The sequence below is a fragment of the Paramisgurnus dabryanus genome, chromosome 12, assembly GCF_030506205.2.
Source record: "Paramisgurnus dabryanus chromosome 12, PD_genome_1.1, whole genome shotgun sequence".
In the NCBI taxonomy this organism is placed as follows: domain Eukaryota; kingdom Metazoa; phylum Chordata; class Actinopteri; order Cypriniformes; family Cobitidae; genus Paramisgurnus; species Paramisgurnus dabryanus.
Genome location: NC_133348.1, coordinates 3,164,615 through 3,185,773, shown reverse-complemented (window position 1 = coordinate 3,185,773; position 21,159 = coordinate 3,164,615). Strand labels below are relative to the sequence as shown.

General features: G+C 36.5%; 1 protein-coding gene across 2 annotated transcripts in view; it reads right to left on the bottom strand.

Moving 5' to 3' along the window:
- The window catches only part of LOC135738239 (uridine-cytidine kinase-like 1), a 28,364-nt gene that overhangs the window by 3,055 nt on the left and 4,150 nt on the right, over nucleotides 1-21,159 (bottom strand). Inside the window, exons 3-14 of one of the 2 annotated variants that reach the window (XM_065256179.2) lie at nucleotides 20,947-21,053; nucleotides 19,117-19,287; nucleotides 16,984-17,055; nucleotides 13,047-13,236; nucleotides 12,744-12,805; nucleotides 9,619-9,635; nucleotides 4,835-4,933; nucleotides 3,039-3,132; nucleotides 2,752-2,814; nucleotides 1,393-1,515; nucleotides 651-758; nucleotides 231-387 (exon numbers count right to left, since the gene is read on the bottom strand). In XM_065256179.2, the coding sequence (XP_065112251.1) occupies nucleotides 231-387; nucleotides 651-758; nucleotides 1,393-1,515; nucleotides 2,752-2,814; nucleotides 3,039-3,132; nucleotides 4,835-4,933; nucleotides 9,619-9,635; nucleotides 12,744-12,805; nucleotides 13,047-13,236; nucleotides 16,984-17,055; nucleotides 19,117-19,287; nucleotides 20,947-21,053 (1,263 nt within the window). Of the gene's footprint in view, nucleotides 1-230; nucleotides 388-650; nucleotides 759-1,392; nucleotides 1,516-2,751; nucleotides 2,815-3,038; nucleotides 3,133-4,834; nucleotides 4,934-8,905; nucleotides 8,926-9,618; nucleotides 9,636-12,743; nucleotides 12,806-13,046; nucleotides 13,237-16,983; nucleotides 17,056-19,116; nucleotides 19,288-20,946; nucleotides 21,054-21,159 lie in introns of both variants that reach the window. The other variant, XM_065256178.2, reaches the window with a different exon arrangement.

Genomic DNA, 21,159 nt, shown 5'->3' with positions numbered 1-21,159 from the left:
ATTGTGGTCATTTCATTAGATAATTAAAGGTACGATTTCCCTTACAGGGCTCATCCTTGTCCCAGACTAAAATGCATGTTTGTGCTGCCCATTACTGCACACCAGTAATGTTTTTTTTAAGGCATGTTTATAAAAACAACTTAAATGTCCTAATATAACTAAGGCCTTATGCTGGATTAATTTAAACCCTGTCCGGGAAACTGTCCCAAAAAGTGTGGTGGACGTCTTACCGATTCCTGGAATTATGTGAAACTCATCGCTGACTTTTTTATCCACAGCGGTGGTGATGATGCGAACCTTGGGAAAGGCGTAGGCCACCGAATGGACGCCCATCTCTGCCATGAGCAAAGACAGCAGGAAGATCTTGTCCTCCTGGACATCGTGATCCTATACCAGAAGAAATATCATTAATTTAGCATTTCAATACTCTCCTCAGTGTTTGTGTTGATAAGAGGTTAATGGATTGAACAGTGGTCAGATCACACTTTCGTTCCCCCCCCCTGAGTTCATTTGTTTTAAGAGATTTTTACAAAAACAGATCATAATGCACTCATAACATTTCAATATCTCTACATATCTTGGAAATACCTGATTTTTTTTACATAAACGACAAAAGAATCATGACCTTCATGTGTGCCATTACAACTTACAAGTAAGACTCTGACTGCCATGAGCGCTGCTGCCCCTGTTGACACTGTGCTGTCCATCAAAATGACATAGTCCTCAGTAATGTCCTTGGGCAGACGTAGGTAATGAAGCTGAGAAAGAAAATGACACCATAAGACCGATTTACAGACCGACAGAGACTTTTACAGATGCCATTAGACACCACATTGAACTCTACAGTATGAAAAGAAATGTAAAACATCTACAGGCATTTGACAGATGTTTTGGGAAAACTTCTGTGGGGAGCCAACAGCAAAGTATGCAAGAAATGCTAAGTATGGAGCAAATAAAGTTTTATAAATACAAAACCTGTATTAAAATAACTTATTGTGATAAATGTTAGTGTTTAACCTTTAATTATTTCTGCGTAACATAGCTAAGTAAAGATCTGTCTAAAAACTTTTTTAGGTTCCATGCACCAAATGTTTCATGCAGCTAGATGGAGCTGTACACCATACGTGTACCTTCAAAAATGAATCTGCACAATAAAATACAAAAGAACGGAGCTTTCCATCAAACAGTAAATATTACGATGCATGCTATACGTCAACTGAAAACAGGCTTAATCTGAGCAAAATCAGCAGTGAAACGAACCATGAACTGAAAAACAGGCTGAGTAAATCAAGGCTAAGAACGCAAGGACACAATAACATGACTTTCTGAACAAAAATTGTTTATAGATGTGTCCGAATGCCAGCAGCTGAATGAGTGGAGAAATTGAGATACCTCGGGCTCTCCCGTGTCATGATTGGTCTGGATGAGGATCTTTCCTAGTCGAATGTCCTTACAAACTGCCATCAAGGCCTGCTCCATGGTCTCTCCTGCCCGCAGAATGGACACACCAGTGATCTATTGAAAACAAAGGATAATATAAATTAGGTATATAAATAAATAGCCAGATTTTAAGTGACCCTGCCTGTGAAATCCAGCTAATTTTTTAGTGATTTACTGTTTTCTACATAAAATCATCCTACATAATGTAAAGAACATTGGGTCTCATTTACTAAGCATACGTACGCACAAATTTGTTTGTAAAATGTGCGTACAGATGTTTTAACTAACAAATTATGATTTAACAAAAACTTTTAAATGTATGCAAAAACGTAAGAACAACTTAGACCACATGTATGCAATAATCATTTGTTAGTTAAAACATCCACATGCTTAGTGAATGAGACCCCTTGTGTGAAAATATGTCACCCTGAAACCAAACATAACGGTACATTTTCATCATCTGAATAAATAAGCTTTTCATTGATGTATGTTATTTAGGATTTGTAACTATTTTTTCACTCAAATTTTACGGGAGGCTACTTGGAGAATGTAGAGAGAGATTTGTATCACGTGACACTGTGGTGCCGTGGTAACCTCATGGACTTATGACGTTGGCGATCCGGGTTCGATTCCCCTTTAATGAAATAATTTTTATATAAACTTTAACCAAGCGACATCCGTTACAACTGGCTTGTAAACGTGAGCTAGGCGATCTTTTGAGTTTGAAAAAAAATAAAACCTATATAATTATATTCATGACATGCTGGAAGGCACACTTTGTGACCTAAACAGTTGTCTTCTTTTCCTTTGCGACAGTGCTGCGGCGCTTGTGGCCTCTAGGGGCGCTAGAGGTGAAAAATACATGTCTAGCACCCCCTAGTGGCCAAAAAGTTACGCAGTGTGCCTTTAATACCTGAATGATTTTTGGCATAAAAATCTATAATTTTGAATATACAATGGCTATTGCTACAAATACCTTTGCTACTTATGACTAGTTTTGTGGTCCAGGGTCACATATAATAACGTCACAACATTTTTAATAAATTATAAATACTGAAATCAATGTGAAATCAATAACTGAAGTTTTGCAAGCAACCAAACGCAAAATTAACTTGATTTTTTTATTTTCAAAATATGTAAATGGTGTCTGGCCAAAAAAAATTCTTCCACACAAAAAGCATGCATTCCTATAGATCACTTGGTACAGCACTGGGTTAGCAGCTCCAAAGGTTATGGGTTCAATTCCAGGATATACATACAGGTTAAATCTATAGTTTGTAACGTAAATGTAATATAAATATAAAAACAAACCCTTTTCCCGCTCAGCCTCTTTCCTTCATAAACAGGTCCTTGTGGAGTTTCAACAGACACTGGCTGAAAGACGACAAACAGGTACAAGAATCAGAGTGATACAAAAGTAAAAAAATACATAAAAACAGGTTCACTTTGTTACACGTCATAAAATCTTAATTTGGCCTCGACATTACACTACATGACACTCACACACTATGTATTTCTATATTATGGAGGCCAATATCCAGAGCTCATAACCCTGGGATTAAAAGTTTGTGGCCGGTCATTAATGGTGGTCCGCTCACCTTCAGCGGCAGGAAAGACAGGGCGTGTTCAATAAGCAGCCTCATTAATCTCTTGGAATAGAAAATAAATTCATCACGACTGGTTTCTTTATTCCTGAAGGCAAAGGAACACAGTTAGTTGTACAGAAGAGAAACGATGTGCGTTTTGAAGGAGGGCAGACTATTGTAAACTGTGACCACAGGTCAGAAAGGTGAGATGAAGAGAGGAAACAATTATTAGTTTAATTGCCCAACCACATATGATACAGTAAATACAATTCAAGCTTCAGCTGGCTTGCTTAAGAATAACTGGCAATTCATCATTTAGCTCACAAACCAATGACGAGTAAACAACATGTTGTCTTATATCATATCATAAACAGGATTACTACCTAGTGATCTGACTTCGGACAGAGCCCAGCTCTCTGCACATGGGCGAGAGTGAGAGAGGCGCCAAGATGCAGCGGGTTATGTTTTAAAACAAAAGGGATAGTTTCCCTCAGCTCGCATGAAACGCATAAAACTGAACAAATACGTAAGGATTACTACTTTAGTTTATGTTTAGACTTCGGACGGATGCGAGAGCGCGTGCACGTGAGACAGAGAGAAGCGCAGCTGCTTATGACGCACTGGATTTATTTCAGATGTAAGAGTTATTTCAGGTGTAAGAGTCCAAGACGCGCGCATTAAGTTCATGTGCGTGCAAGAAGGAATCCTACAAGCTTTCTTGCATAAAGTAAATCCCACAAACCCCCATGCGAGGAAAAGCACGCAATGTGCATGTTAATGTGAAACACTAATAATAATAATAAGAAGAAGAAGAAAAAATAATGGCATAGCATTTTCATCTTTCAAAAAAAAAGTACAAATTGAGAATCGAATCGTGACCTTTAGAATCGTGACACCCCTACAAACAAACAAACAGGAAAAAAAGCATTTCATCCTATCTTTATAAACTTTTAAATATGGGTATTTTTCTTCAATTTTTTTTTAGCAAAAAGCTGAAATAATTGCATTTTTGTTAAGGAATTTTGTTAGAAATCAGATTCAGAACGATTATCAAAACATACAGAGAGTGTAAAATTATTTTTTTTAAAAATTCTTTAGTTTTTTAACAAATTGGGTAAGTGTGGATCTAGTGGATGATTGTGGTATTACAGATTAACATAAAAAATCAGGAAAATGTTTTTTCATGCAAATGTTTTCTCTCAATTGACGAGATAACTTGAGTTAATATGTGTCTTCTGAAGCAGATACGTTTGGAACCTATTTAGCGATTTATACATCCTATATCCATGAAAGCATACAGATAAGTTTAAAAAAATTGAGGCATAACATCAAATAGCATCTTGTGACAAAACATGCATATGGCAACTAGTAGATGACTCTTAAATTCAGGCATGCACCCTGTTAAATTTAAAGGGATAGTTCTCCCAAAAAATGAAAATTCTGTCATCATTTACTCACTCTCATGTTGTTACAAACCTGTATAAATGTCTTTGTTCTGATGAACACAAAGGAAGATATTTTGAGAAATATTTGTAACCAAACCAATCATGAGCCCCATTCACTTCCATAGGAGTAAATAACAGATTTTTCATTTTTGGGTAAACTATCCCTTTAATAAGGGGTTATTCACAAGAGTGGTCTACAGGCACAATACACTAGGTTATGCTAGATGACTATCTGTAACAGATGCATCTTGCTCCACTTCACAGAGATGAAAATTCAAGAATCACCCCTTGCTGTGTTTGAACCTACCCCAATTTTATTCTTTATAATGGTCAAACAGTCACACGCTTTTAGTGAGATCATACCTGATAATAGTGTGCATCCCTCTAACTTGTGGGGTGCTCTCCATAACACTCAGGGTCTTGGGTAGAGGTTGACCCTGATGAGCGGATGCCAGTGCAGACCTGTGTGGCACACGGGTTTAACATTTAAACATTCCTTGTCGCATAAGTTGCACAAAAGTAAATAAGACCAAGCAACACACCAAACTGGAAAAAAGACAAATACAGATTTGACTTTTTTCTGGTACGAATGGGTTAGAGAGACACTCAGCTTGAAGTGTTATGGAAGCAGATCCACGCAGATTTAAAGCCCATTCATGTCACAAGTCTGAATTTTCAGTACGTAAAAAAAATAGAGGCCATGATTTGTTGATAAGCCACCTTAGCTATTGCTTTAAGCAAAATCCTCGACTGGTCAACATCCGTTTTAAAACCAAATTGCCCCTTAAAGACGGGGTGCATGATCTCTGAAAGTCAATGTTGTCATTTGAAATCACCTAAACAAACACGCCCCTATCCCAATAGAATCTGGACCTTCTTTTGGTAAAACCCCACCCCACACATACCCAACCCAGGCAATGATGTCGGTTAGTAGACATGACCCTTACTGATGATTGGCTACAGTTGTGTTTTGGTACTCGGACAGACTCCCTTTTCCAAAGTTTTTCAAAAATCATGCACCCCGCCTTTAATGGTTACTTCGAATGTGCATCAGCCTGACAAAAGCTAAACTCTTTATGTATTTGCAACCAGCCAACTTGCATTAGAACACAAACATGTTAATGTTAGTGGTCTTCAAATACAAGAACTGTATGATTGAAAGCAAACTTTTTTTTAGAGAATGACAAATTCTCATCTAAAGCAAAAAAACGTAAAATTTTCAAATTCATGCATCAGACTTGGCGTAAAAAGGACTTTAAATTAGTATGACAACAGGAGACAGACTATGTGGCTTGCCGACAACCAAGATATGATTTACAAGAAGCAAACAGTGAAATGTGATTATTTTCATTCAATTTACAAACAGCGTGAACTAAAGTAAGGGCTGAGAGGAGCCATTGTGTATACTGAATGACAACCTTTATAAATCACAATACATCATATTACTCATTACTTACATTTCAATCATTTAAAGCCACAAAATGTTAGATTTTTGTAATAAAAAAAACACACAGTGCGATATATTTATTGTAGCTGTGTATTTACATAATCCAAAAAGTTCCCAAGGATTTGTAAATCCAGAGAAATTCTTGTTTTATTAATGGCTCGAATGCAAAAGTGGTGATTATATATCATCTAGCACGCAGCTGTTGTGCCTTGGATTACAAAGGCATAAATTAAATAATGTGATCAAATGTACAGATAAAAAAACATTAATGATGTACTCACCCTCAAGCAATCCCAGATACATACAGTGGCAAGAAAAAGTATGTGAACCCCTAGGAATACACTGGTTTTCTACTGTGATTTGCCATAAAATGTGCTCTGAGCCTCGACTAGGTCACAACAATAGACAAACACAATGTGCATAAGCTGACAACTATTCTAATTCCAGTTTTTTGAGTCTTTTTTTGAAAACACCCATTAAACATTCACAGTGCCGGAGGAAAGTGTAAGTGAACTAGAGCTGCAACTAACGACTATTTCTTCTGTCGACTAATCTAGCGATTATTTTTCCGATTAGTCGACTACTCTAACGACTATTTTTTATTATTAATACAGTGTTCTTTTTTTTGATTAGCTATTTAATCTGTTGGATAATCTGTTTTTCTACTCTGTCTGGTCATTGTTTGTTTTATTGTATTTTAACACAACTGAATGCTATTTTCACATATTATCTGTTCTGTTGTCAGACATATAGGTGCGGTTTCCCAGACAGGGATTAGACTAGTCCTAGACTAAAATAAATATAAGAGCTGTCCAAACTGAAAACATCTTGCACTGACATATCTTAAAATACATCAGTGCCCTTAGTTTGGCCTAAAAAAAGCACACAAGTACTGTTTTTAGTAAGGCATGTTTGTTTAAACTAATTATATTTCTTAATTAAACTAAGGTCTAGTCCTGGCATAAGCTAATCTCTGTCCAGGAAACCACCCCAAAGACTATTAAAATAATGGTGGACAGCCACCCTGACATTATGCTATAGGATATTTTGTTATCTTGGGAATTCCTTTTTTCCCTCGAACATGGCAAGTGGTCCAAGCCCTGAGACAGCAAAGCATGCCCAAATCATGATGTTCCCTCCACTACACTTCACTGTTGGGATGATGTTTTTTTTTATGTTGGTAAGATGCGGCCTTTTCTTGCCGAACAATTCAACCTTTGATTCATCAGTCCATAAAATATTTTCCCAGTACCACTGGGGTTTGTCAAGGTGCTCTTTTGCAAACTTCAGGCTCACAGCAATGTTTTTTGGGAGAGCAGTGGCTTCCTCAGTGTTGATGAACAGAGATGTGTGTCAGTTCCAATGATGTCTTCAAGCCTTTAGCTGTTACTCGTGGGTTCTTCTTTATTTCATTAAGTATTCTGCGTTGTGCCTTAGGAGTCATCTTGGCTGTGCACCCACTTCTAGGAAGCTACAGTATTAAACTGTCTCCATTTATAGACAATTTGTCTAACTGTCGACTGATGGATACCTAAACATTTTGGGATTGTTTTGTATCCCTTTTCAGCCTTATGGAGTGCAACAACTTTTGATCGGATATCTTTAGAGATCTCCTCCTTGCAAGGTATGGTTCATAAAGCCTTAAGGACAGCAATCTTAAAATGATTAAGTGTCTTTTATCAAAGTATCACTAAACTACACCTTTGAACCCCTTTTATTTCTGACACAAATTAGCTTTCATTAAAGTAATTAGTCTATGGGTTCACTTACATTTTCCTCCAGCCCTGTAAATGTTTAATGGGTGTTTTCAAAAAAGACACAAGACACTAAAATTATTTGCGTGTTTTAAGCTTATGCACATTGTGTTTGTCTATTGTTGTGACCTAGATGAGAATGAGAACACATTTTATGACCACTCAGCAAGCAATTTGGGCTAAAAATCAGGTTAAATTTGGGCTGTCAGTGAAAATCTAATAGACGTCTACCATAGCCCAAGAATAGACGATATGTATAAGTTTAAAACAAATGAAAGCAAACACCTTGAACACCTGTTGACTTTGCCTACATGTTGGAATATCATACATCTTCAAATAATTTTGGCCAAAATGGCATGTAACCAAATTCAAGGCTATTTAGGGTAGAAGTGGGTTACTCATAGCCGGTCTATACTGGGTCTATAGTTAGCAATCATTTCAACGTCTTGGTTTTTGCTTGCTGGGCAATTACTGTAGAAAACCAGTTTATTCCTAAGACTTTATTTAGCCACTGTATGTCCGTCATCTTTTAGACAAGCATATTTGGAGTTATTTTAGTAAATTTCCCTGCTTTTCCAAGTTTATAAATGGGAAAAAAACAGGAATAAGGAACAACTGATTTTGAAGCCCAAAAAATAAGTCACTTTACAGAAGTAATGCACACGGCTCCAAGGGGTTAATAAAGGTCTTTTGTGGGTAATCGATGCGATATTGTACGAAAAATATCTACATGAAAATCTACATATTGAGGCTTTAACCAATTGGTTTGATTTGTTACAATACATTTTCAGTTTTTCACACTGGCAAACCTCAGCCCGCAATCCACCGCCAACAGAGAAAGACAGCTTACTCCTGTCCTAACTAGGCACATTCATCAATTCAAAACTAATGTCTGTCCACACAAGACACAATTACTGCCAATCAGATGATGTGTATGAGGGATTTTGTATTGATGAAATCGTGTGGTGGGGGGCAATTCATGATGAACTCACTAAATACTATATCACGCTGTGCCTAGTTAGGATACTGTGGAAAATTGACAAAGGGAATGTTAATTGTCTGCACTGGATAATCTGAAAATGAGTTAACACACGCGTAACCAAACAAACTAAAACAGCACCAATTAGTGAATTAACAAAACATGTCTCTATCAAATGAGGAAGGATTGCAGAGGGTAGAACTAATAAATAAATAAAATTAAGGAGTGTGAAGGACACAAGAATTTATCCTCACATATCCCAGCGGAGTTTCCTCTGTAGAAGGGAATAAATGTTCATTGGGACACAATGACGACGAGACGGAGAAAAGAGAGAAAGAGAGAAAAGAACACAACCTGATTAAAGTCTTTACAGACAGGAAATGCCAGTAACAGAGACAGGCAGGGTGACCTCGGGTTTGGATCATGTCAATGGTTTTAAACTAAGAGGTGCTGCTTGCCTGATGATAAAATTGCATCAAGATTATGTGGACAGTTAGTTAGTCCTAGGAAGTATTGAAAAAGTTGTAAAACCACTGAAATAGTCCATATCCCTGGGTTAGCAACATGCAAAAACACAGTGAAGGCAAAGACAAAAGATACAAAGTGTGACTATGGTGTTTATATATACAAACCTTTATAGAATTATTCATCATTTTAACTGTTCCTGGTGCAAGCAACACCAAATTGATGTGTTCGATACCCAAGAAAAGTTTAATGAAAACTATCAATTACAAGAAAAACTGATCTGCAAAGTCAATAAAGTCATTTGCTTCCTTAAACAACCCATTTCTAATAATTTAATGATTTAATATTCGTGTGTATCAAACACCATAGCCAGGCGACACTTTGCATGTTTGTCTCCAATTGCACGTCTGCAAGTTTGAAGAAAATAAGAGGACAGATGAAGCGCAGATTGAAAGAATGTAGGAGAAAGAGATGGAAAGTGATGGGAAAATAGCAGCCATACCTCACTGTGATTTCACGCTGGGATGGTTAGAGCAATCGGTCGAGGGTTTAGCAAGTATTTCATTACAAACACGCACGGGAGGAGAATAAAATAAGAAAAGAAAAAAAGACAAACTCATGAAATGAGATATATCCACGGAGAAAAGCCATTCCATACAGTTAGCCCCCATCCTCTCCATGGTATACTGGAAATATATTTCCTACCACTGTCAGCTATTCTAAAAGCCGACACAATCACATTCCTGTCATCATCCCCATTATATTATAAGGCCTTTCATATTTCCAACATTTCTAAATAAAAATGCTACAGAGTTTGATTTAACAGTCTTTATCAGCACATTCATCGTCACTATGTGACTGTGGAATCATGGGATGCCTCATATACCATACAGACACACACTACATTTTAAAAGCTTTGGAGGTTAAAAAAAATTATGTATATATAACTGCAGCAAATTTATAACATTATGCAGACTTTTTTAAAAGACTATTTTTTTAACTTAACATAGACTTGAACTAAACATGTGATGGCAAACCCAATGCACCTCTTTGGGTTTGGAGTTTTTTTTTCTTCATTTGAACCGGTTTCTAACCATTTCCCTGACATATATCAACACAAATGAATATACACTGAGTGATGGACATTCATGTGCATTAATGTTAATGTCTTTTGCTCTATATGGATGACATCGCTTAACTGGAATTATTATGATATGATCTTTTCTTTTGACTGATCGCTTATATCAAAGAAATAATTACATAAAAATTAAGACTTATTATAATAAAAAAGTGATATGTGATCCCTTTGGTGGGAACCTCATTGTATGTAGATAAAAATGGCTCGTTCTAAGGTAATAAACAAATAGATGTTTATTATTTTAGGTCTTTATATACCACTGATAATATAGTTATGTATATTGCATTTCCGTCATTAAATCCTCCTAAAAGTTACCCACTGCACCTTTAAAATTATATAACCAACATACATGTTTCGCATTCTTTCTAGGAAAAAAACATCACTCTCTTCGTCTCTCTGCTATCTGCATCTAAAACTGACTATACATTACTTTTTGAAGTATTAAAATTATTTAATTATTGCAAACCATTGCTATATGCATATTGCTCTATGCACCTTTGCGACATATTTTTACCTTTCGATATGCAGTAGCTTACAGCCCTAAGCAAAACATATTGCTTTGGAAACGTCTTTTTCCTTTAAAATTATGACAAAATGGCTTTTTAAAGTAATATTCACTTTTGTATACACCCAGCCAATTTGTGTTGCCCCTAAATCCTGTTTCAATCTGAAATGTCATATTTAGGGAAGTAAAGTGTTTAAGACATGCAGTTTTTATTGTTGACATCTCATAAACATTGATTTTAAATAGCCTGGACATTTTTTAATGAATAGTTCAATCAAATATGAAAATCCGCTTGTAGTTTACTCGTCCTCATGCCATCCCAAATGCATGAGACTTTGTTTCTTCAGTTGAATACAAATTAATAATTTTTTTATTGAAATGCAGTCATGTTATCTTCTGACATGAGAGTCAACATGGCAAAACTCAGAAAAGCACATAAATCCATAACTACAGTAACCCACATCACTTCAGTTTTTTATATATGTTTTCTAAAGCGAAACAATGGGCTCTCTCTTACACCCGGCACAATGCAGTGCAATGCGCGACGCAAGTGTCTTTTGCTAGTTGCCACCCTGCGCAATGATAATTTTCTCTTGGACATAAATGAGGACCGGTTATGAGACGTTTGAAGGCACAAAGAGCTGCTTCAACTGTAGCCTGGTAAGTAAATAAATGCTTTGCTTTAAACAAATGCCTAGGTTTTAAAATTATTTTTTTTAATGCTACCTCACGGATTTACTGTATATGACGACTCTGTACCTGTGGATATGGTGGGATGAGAAGTTTTTTAAAGTAATGCTTAAAAAAACGGACGCTGTCCAAGTGCTGAAACGTTTGTATTATTACAAATAAAGTATTTTTAGAGTACAAACCTTTTCTTACATACTTGTAAATTATTTTTTGATGATATTGGATAGCCATACATTTAAAGCAATTAAAAGCCTGCTTTTTACTTCCATGACTAAAAGAAAACGGGTTTTAAAGGTTTTAATAAAAAAAGAACAATTTCAATACAAGTGAAAAACAACACAATTATTTAACATTAATCTTAAACTGGGGATCTTCTGCGCTGATTCTCCGCTTAGTTTTTCAGTTTACAAAGTAAACAAAGTAAACTGAAAAACTAAGTCTAAATAGGGATTATACATAGTGCCAGCGCAACTGGCTTTTAAAGGGGATGAGAGCTGAGACATTGGTTTATTGCACGTTACGCCCAAAATACTCCCATTACTCATTAAAAAAAAAGGATCAAGAAAGAAAGAAGAAAGCTGAAGAAAGAAAGTCATACTCTATACATCTGGGATGGCATGAGGGTAAATTAGAGAATTTTCATTTTTGGGTAAACCGTTTATTTAACAAATGTAGCCATGGACCACAAAAGCGTTCATAAGGGTCTTTTTTTTATTAGCTGTATAAATAGGTCTTCCATTGATGTATGGTTTGTAAGGATAGGCCAATATTTGGCCAAGACACGACAATTTAAAAATCTGGAATCTGAGGGCGCAAAAAATATCAAAATTAATTTGCATTTAATATTGTCCAAATAAAGTCCTTAGCAACAAATATTAATAATGATAAAATACATGTTTTATGTATTTAGAGTACGAACACTTAAATATCTTCATGGCACATCAACTTAACATCCTAATGATTTTTGCCATTAATTTTTTTTAAAATCTTGACACATACAATGAATACCCGTGCTACTTATGACTGGTTTTGTGGTCCAGGATCACAAATGCATACTCTTCAGGACTGACAGCTGCTAGTTTTGGCCATTGAACTGGACTTACAATAACAGCCTATTATTCTTGCAGGTATCATGGCTGTACCAATAGCAAAGCATACATATACCATGGTGTGGGTTTCAAATGCAAACACATGCAACATTTGTGCGTGTATTAGGAGCATGTGAATCATCTCGCAAGGATAACAACATGCATTTTCACCCTCTATACACTTTAACAGATGTTTTTTTACCTACCTTTTCAAGTTGACTGTGAACATGCTGAACTATTAAATCCAAGGCTACAAAGTTCTCGCCACCTGAAGCAACAACGTAAAGGGGTTAGTATAGTTTCAACGTTAACGTAGTTGAATGGATTAAGAGATTCATTCAAAAGTGCATGTAATATTTTTATATTTATTTATCCAAAGGGACATATGATGCATTCAAGCTATATTTATATTAGTTTGTGTTCCCCCTTGGAATCTACACAATGCTCTACCAAGCAAAACAATTCTCACAATCCTCTAGTGTTTTAAACAAAGGATAAACTTCACTTACCTCTTGGGACCACAATATCTGCAACCTGCACAGTAGGCTCGATGTACTGCTCGAAAGCGGGCTTGACAAATTTGTTGTACTGCTTAATGACCCCTGCGATGTCACGCCCTCGATTTGTGATGTCCCTTTTCAGTCGCCTGACCAGCCGGATGTCAGAGTCAGTGTCCACAAACACCTTCATGTCTAACAACTGCAGGACGCGCAGCCAGAGAAATAAATAAAACACAAAATAACATTTTATTCTGTATGCAACTCACTATTGATCAAAATAATGACTATCGACAGCAAGGTCAATGTGAAGTGTTTGTTGTACAGCAAGAGCAGCATAACAATCCTTCACAACAGAAAAACAACAGCAAAGTTTTATGAGGGTAAGTAAATAATAGGGATGCACCGATACCACTTTTTTTGGAATACGAGTACGAGTACTTGCATTTCAGTACTTGCCGATACCGATACCGAGTACTTAATGAAAAAACATGATTTAAATTTACAGGTAACAGCTTTAGTCATAAAATTTAACAAAAAACAAAAACAAAGGACTAGTTTTCCAGTTTGTTGTAAACTCTGCCTCTTTGGACAACACAAGAGGCATTAACCCCTTACACACCGCTCAAACATAGACATTTCTCAGACCGTGGTATCAATTCCAGGTATCGGGGGACTTTTAACAAGTATGAGTACTTTAGAAAATGTGGTATCGAGGCCGATACCCGATACCAGTATCGGTATCGCGGTGCATCCCTAGTAAATAACAGGGTTTTCATGTTTGGGCTAACTATTCATTTAAATGGATAATTTACTTGAGAATGAAAAATCACTTTGCCACCCTCAGGTTGATATTTTGATATTTGATATTTTGAGGAATGTTTGTAACCAAAAAATTTGGTTGCTCTAAAATTGCTGGATTACAAACGTTCCCCAAATATCTTTCTTTGTGGGTTTGTAGGCAGGATCAATTACTTTAAAACAAAAAGGCAACTACTGTACCCAAGACGTACGTATTGCCAAAACTTACAATGGTGCCGAAAATGGTTATTATTTAATAGCCAGACAGGACGGACCAAAAGCATTAAATCTCACAGTAACAATAAACAGTCCAATACTCTTAAACAGCAGTGCCAGCGATCCTGCCGACACAGCGAGGCGTAACTCATACGACTTTGTGTGCAGGAGTGCGAGAAACATATGGGGTGAAAGGTCACATGTATATCAAGTTAAAAGGACAGAAAGTCATTGCTCATCCCTCCTGTACATCTCTCAAAGGGAAAGCACCGAGATAAGCATTTGTCCCATTCACAGATCTTTAAGAAACATTAAAAACTGAGCCATTCATAATCTGACAGACGCCATCTTTCGTTTGTCGTGTTGCATTCGCCCCGCGTCACCTCTGCGGCATTGCCCTAATAAATCACTTCGGGCCGAACTGCTTTGCCAGTGTGCTCACAATAACTCCTATTTTAATTCGTATGGATTTCTGTGGGCCCCATTGCAAGGAAGAATCGAAACGTGGCAATGGGAGCCATCAACGTCAGTGGAGATAAACGCCGTTTGTTTCCCTCACCTTCAGCAACAGAGAAAGAAAGGATTGTTCACATTCATTGTGTAAGAAAAACAAGAAGTGTCGAAAAATAGTAAATGGGAAACCAATGGCAAATATTTCATTATTGGCTTTCGTATGTCTATTCTTCATTTAGAGATGCAGATGTTCCTTAAGATGACGGAAATGACTCATTATGCATTAACCATTAACCCTGTTCATGTGAATGTAAAGCTGCACAGACACACACAAAGTCTGCAGTGCAGAGAGGAAAGCTCATCTTCATTGTGAGGTTATGTGAATGAGATCCATTAATCAAAGGAAACAGACATAGATGGTTTAATTGGTTGACGGTTGAATAGACGGTAAAGTTAATTTATGCAACTTAAAATGCAATGTACCGTATGTGTACAAATGCACATTAACCACTATGTCCAAGCTATAAGTACTGTAGAAGTAGTTTTTTATTTTAATATTTACTAATGTTTATGACCTGATCCTTAATGTAAAGTGTTGCCATTTTATAAGAGGTCCATAGCGTTAAAGAACATTAATTGCCAAACTTTAACAATGGATGAAAGATTATTAGAAAACACTTTTAAGTGAGGGATGCATAAGCAGCAGGCTGTTATCGCAGAAATAAGCCCTGACAGTGTGAAGGGGCTTATTTTTTGATAACAACCGGTTGTTGGTGCATTATCCCATTTATTACACGACTATTTACCTTATAAGTAAGGTGAGAAACTATTGATCTGAAACAGTTCTGCAAGGAAACTTTGTTGATGAAGGTGTTCAAATTTTACGAACACACTATTTGGTTTAATTGTAATATATTATTAAAAATACATTTATATTTATTTTTTATGTAATATTAAATTGTACCTGTCAAAATATTTTGCAGCATCCGGGTTAACGTGAACGGGGATAATTTTACTCAACGTTGTTGTGTTTATGCAAATTTTTTCTGTTTTAGTACAGTCGTTTGTCATGTAAACGTGACCTAAAACTACTTAACTACAAGGCACTGTAAAATGCTTGATTCTGATTGGCTAGTGACATTCCAAGATATGTTATACCACCTGAAACTAATAACGCACAATGATCTGTGAAAACAGCTAAAAATGCCGTATTATGCGACCCATGCCAAGATGTTCGATTTTACTTTGTAAAGAAACACTTTGTGCACAAATATATATGCATTATTTCATAAATTGATAAATACAAACAATCAATGCTAACTCAGGAATATAAAGCGGCAAAATTTTGTTGGAGAAGCGTTAATAAACTCAAACACACACACAACGAACTTGTAGGCTGGTATTGTTGTTATGGTTGGCAAGAACTCGCGCATATTTGTAGACTGAATACGTAAAAAGCTTGCGCATGACGTCACATTTTTTACAGATCTGCATTTTTGTTATTTAAACTTAAATTATAATTGCATCGATTTAAAGAACCTGCACTTTGAAACCCCACAATTGTTATGGTTGTAAAGTACTTGCGCATGCCTGTAGATCGAATACGTAATACGCTTGCACATGACGACACCATTTTTACAGATATTCATTTGATTTTTGTTGTTTACACTTAAACAATAATTGCATCGATGTAAAGAACTTGCACTTTGAAACTCTGCCATTGTTATTATGGTTGCAAGTACTTGCACGTGCCTGTTGACCGAATATGTAATATACTTGCGCATGATGACACCATCATTCATTAGATTTTTGTTGTTTACACTGAAACGATAATATCGATGCCTTTGAAACTTGTTTTCAAAAGTTTGTGTTTTCAGGACCCCAAACTGCCGTTGTTGTGTATACGAAAAGCCAAAAGACAAAATTTCAGTCCCTACATTGATAATATCAATGGAGAAGTGCTCTGCAAGCTTATCACGGTAACAATTACATAAAACTCAATGACCATATAATGCAGAATTTTCTTTCAGGAAAATTTCTACACATTTTTGGCCCTCGTCATAAGATTAGACCTGGATAACAGAAATGCCCCTCATAATATTCCCATCATTCCCCTCGTTTCTTTCTTTTAAAGAGAAAGAGCCACAGTTGAGCAGACTGCACATCTCTTGGTAATGTCACTCAGCATATTCATCACTAAACCACAGGGATTTAATTCCCTTTCACTCTTCCTTCTTATCATTACACACCTATCTCTCTTTTTATTTGACCTCATCTTTAACAATGTCTTATCTCTCTCTGCTTTATAGCTCCCATAATGCTCTTCTATATTTCAGGCTATGAAGCTTTGGAGTGTTCTTCATCTCTTTCTATCTTTCCTGAAAGCACTTGGCAAAATCACAAACCGCAGTTAATGCTGATGGGTGGGAATGAAATTTCTATCTAACGTCTAGTGTGACAAGATTCATTTAAGACTTACCTTTAAAAGCTCCTTGTTGGCAAAAGCCAAGATTCCCTCAAATATCACAACATTGGCACCGTAGACTGTTTTCTGCAGAAGGGAAAGATACAAAGAATGGTATTTTGATGCATTGAATTCTTATTAATGTTCATTAAAGGAATATTTCATTTTCTTAAAAGAAAAATCCAGATAATTGACTCACCACCATGTCATCCAAAATGTTAATGTCTTTCTTTGTTCAGTCGAGAAGAAATTATGTTTTTTGAGGAAAACATTGCAGGATTTTTCTCATTTTAATGGACTTTAATAGAGCCCAACATTTAATACTTAACTCAACACTTAACAGTTTTTTCAACGGAGTTTCAAAGGACTATAAACGATCCCAAACGAGGCATAAGGGTCTTATCTAGCAAAACGATTGTCATTTTTGACAAAAAAAATAACAAATATACACTTTTAAAGCACAACTTCTTGTCTAAATCCGGTCCAGCGTGACCTAACGTAAATGCGTAGTGACGTAGGGAGGTCACGTGTTACATATATAAAACGCACATTTGCGGACCATTGTAAACAATAAACTGACACAAAAACATTAATTAGTATCATTCCACATACAACAACGTAGGAACGGTCCTCGTTCTCAACACTTGTAAACACTGGGGCGTAGTTTCGCGTTCGTCCTCTGTGACCTCTTGATGTCATGACGTATTGCGTGGGGTCACGTTGGCGCATCACGACCGGATTTAAACGAGATGCTGTGCTTTAAAAGGGTATATTTGTTATTTTTATTGTCAAAAATGACAATCGTTTTGCTAGATAAGACCCTTATGCCTCGTTTGGGATCATTTAGAGTCCTTTGAAACTCCGTTGAAAAAAACTGTTAAGTGTTGAGTTAAGAATTAAATGTTGGGCTCTATTAAAGTCCATTAAAATGAGAAAAATCCTGCAATGTTTTCCTCAAAAAACATAATTTCTTCTCGACTGAACAAAGAAAGACATCAACATTTTGGATGACATGGTGGTGAGTAAATTATCTGGATTTTTCTTTTAAGAAAAAAAAAAGTGTGCATTATTATTTTACAATTTCCCACTAATAATACCCAACGTAAAAAAAAGAATTTTCAAATATCACCACAAACATCAGAAAAGGAGCTTTCAGCCAATGACATGGGCTTATTAAAAGATACAAGGCAAGCAAATAGGGTTTTAAACACATTTGTACTGTTTATGGCTAAATATTAGCAACTTGTGAAAATAATAAAGAGATCAACTAGAGAGATCTAACATTTCCTAAAAATGTTTTTTAACCTTGTTCTACGCAGAGGTTTCTTAAGGATAACCATCATGCTTTCCACTTCAAATTTAATGTCAACCAACTGAGGCAACTGGGGTAAATGAATGGTGAGACTGTGCAAGTGTTCAGCCATGTGTTTCCTCCACGCTCCTCTGCTTCAGAACGGGGGAACCCTGATGGTGTCATGATCCCATTATGATAGACCCAGAACCGTGAGGCTTTTTGTCAATGGCCACTCAGTCTCTGTATCGACCAGCACATGTGGCCACTACCAACCACAGATTGACAGCTATTCCTTTATCTTCAACACCCATTAACATTGCAAATCTATAAATACTAGTTTGAGACATTACAATTACGCATGCAATTTTGGGAAGACAATGAAAATGTACAACGATCATAAACGCGTTTAAATTAACAGCAGCATTGCCGTTTACAGCAACGTCTTTTAGTCAGGCATAAAACTGCAAGTTGCAGCTGCTAAAACAGCTGACAATGATAGGTGCAATTGACATCTACAATATATAATTTGCTTCTGGCTTTGAATTCTTTTACCAAATAGTGAGGATCAGTTGTGATTTTGTTAAAGCTCTTACAGACTTGAGCTAGAATATACAGGGAACTAATAAAAACCTGTGTGTTTTAGTGAGATGTTATAATAACCAGACAATAAAACTAGTCTGACTTGCAGTAAAAAGCCAATGTTAATAAATGATGTTCCAAGCTAATCTATAACTGCTAATGGACACAGGCTCATCCACACTAACCAGATGATAACACACTTGATTGTCCAACACATGATTGCCCGCACCCCCCCCCGCATGCACATGCATGCTTGAACAAACATGCGTGCTCACCCACTCCTTACGACGACTGTGTGTAGTGAAGTCATAAACTGGCACTTTGATGCTCTTGCCCTTCTTCAATTTCCTCAACACAGTCACCAGCAGCTCGAAATCGAAAGCATCGGGATGATCGAAGTTGTACTCGTTCTTGGCCGCCAACTCCTGGTCTTCTTTATTTAAAACCTTTAAGATGACAAAAAAAATTGCTTCGAATTCAAATTACATTGTGGTGCAGTGACTGGAACATGCGAGTTTGGTTTTTTTATTAAATAAAACAGACAGAAAAATATGGAGTAGGGATGCACAATAATTTGCATGCGATATCATGTGCATCTCAGCAGTAAAACCAGTTCCTTGACTTGTAGTAAATCGCCATCACCTGCTATTCAGATGGAGCAGCATTTACTACACAAAGCCGTAGTTCACAGACAATAATAATGGTGGTTTGTTGAAATTAAAGGGGACAGAGAATGAAAAACCATTTTTACCTTGTCTTTGTTGAATAATGGTAGTCTACCCACATTCACAAACATACAAAAAGTGCTAAACATGCTAAACATCTCAGTCTCATAGAAATTCCTCTTTTAGAAATGTCAGCCAGAAAACGGCCCAATCTGAAAAACTGATGCTTATGACATCACAGGCATCTCCCTGCCCCTCCACTTTAAAATAATTGGCTAAATTTTTTGAGGGCAGCAAAGTCAGCCAATCAGTAATGAGATTGCAAGTTAAGCCAGTAGGGGGAGCCAAATAGGTGCAAAACCACTTGTTTAAAATCCCCCACCCTAATAGAGCTATCTGAGAGAGGTTTTTAGAAAGCTTCTAAGTAGGGGGTTGGGTATCGATTCAGATGTTCCAGATCGATTCGATTTCGATTCACAAGCTATTGAATCGATTCGATTCCGGTTTTTTGATTAAATTTTTGATTCCGGTTCTCAGGTCGGTTTTTATACTCGATTCTCGATTCAACACAATGAGTATAGATTTAATACACATACTATATTAATAAAAAAGAACAGTGAACAGCAGTTTACAAGTGGGTAATTAATAAAAAGAAATTAAAAGCCACAACACGCCTTGCTTGCGAAATCTAAAATGCTTCCATTCCTCCGTTCAATATTTGCGGAAATAAATATGAAAAAAATCGATTCTGCTCTTTGAGAATCCATTTTTTAATTGACCACGTTTTAAAAAACGATTTTGTCTACATGTCACATCACAGAACAAGGATAAATACTCTGTTCAATCATTCTATGTCACCTTTAAAACTTAATTTTGCTGTCAATTATTTTCTCTCTTTTTCAGCACTAATTGGCAGTGCTGTGGTTGGATAGTGCAGATTAAGGGGGTGACATCAAAAGGGGAACCACATTTTAAAGACCTATTTTTTCACATACTTGCAGAGAATGATTTACCAAAAATAAAGTTACCAGGTTGTTCTTTTTCACATTTTCTAGGTTGATAGAAGCACTGGGAACCCAATTATAGCACTTAAACATTGAAAAAGTCAGATTTTCAAGGTATGTCCCCTTTAATATCAGGTGTAAAACAGGGCCTTACACGCATTCAGGCCCACAGGCATCCATCCATTGAGAAAAACAAACTGATGGGTTGAACCACTTACTTAGTGCACTAATAAGCTAGAGAATGTGTCATTAAATCAAATAAGGATTGATGACTACAGCTTACAGGCTTTAACACACACATTATATCAATGCTTCAATGGTTTCCACACATGGAGATTTTCTAATGAACCTATTAATGTGCAAATGCAGAAGGAAAACTATTGAAAAACATTTGGGGCTATGAACAAGAGTCCACACTGGTGTTGAAATCAATTACCTTGTAGAACGAGTCCATAGAAAGAAGAACAACCCAAGGAACATCTAGAGCTTCTATGATCTTATTGGCCACAGTGGTTTTTCCAGAGGCGCTACCTCCACACAGACCTGTAGGACACACCAGAAGGAAACATCTCAACAGGCTGCTACTTGTTTTAATAAATTCAAAAGGAAGTCAAGAATAAAGCAACAAATGCTGATTGCCTAGGCTTGT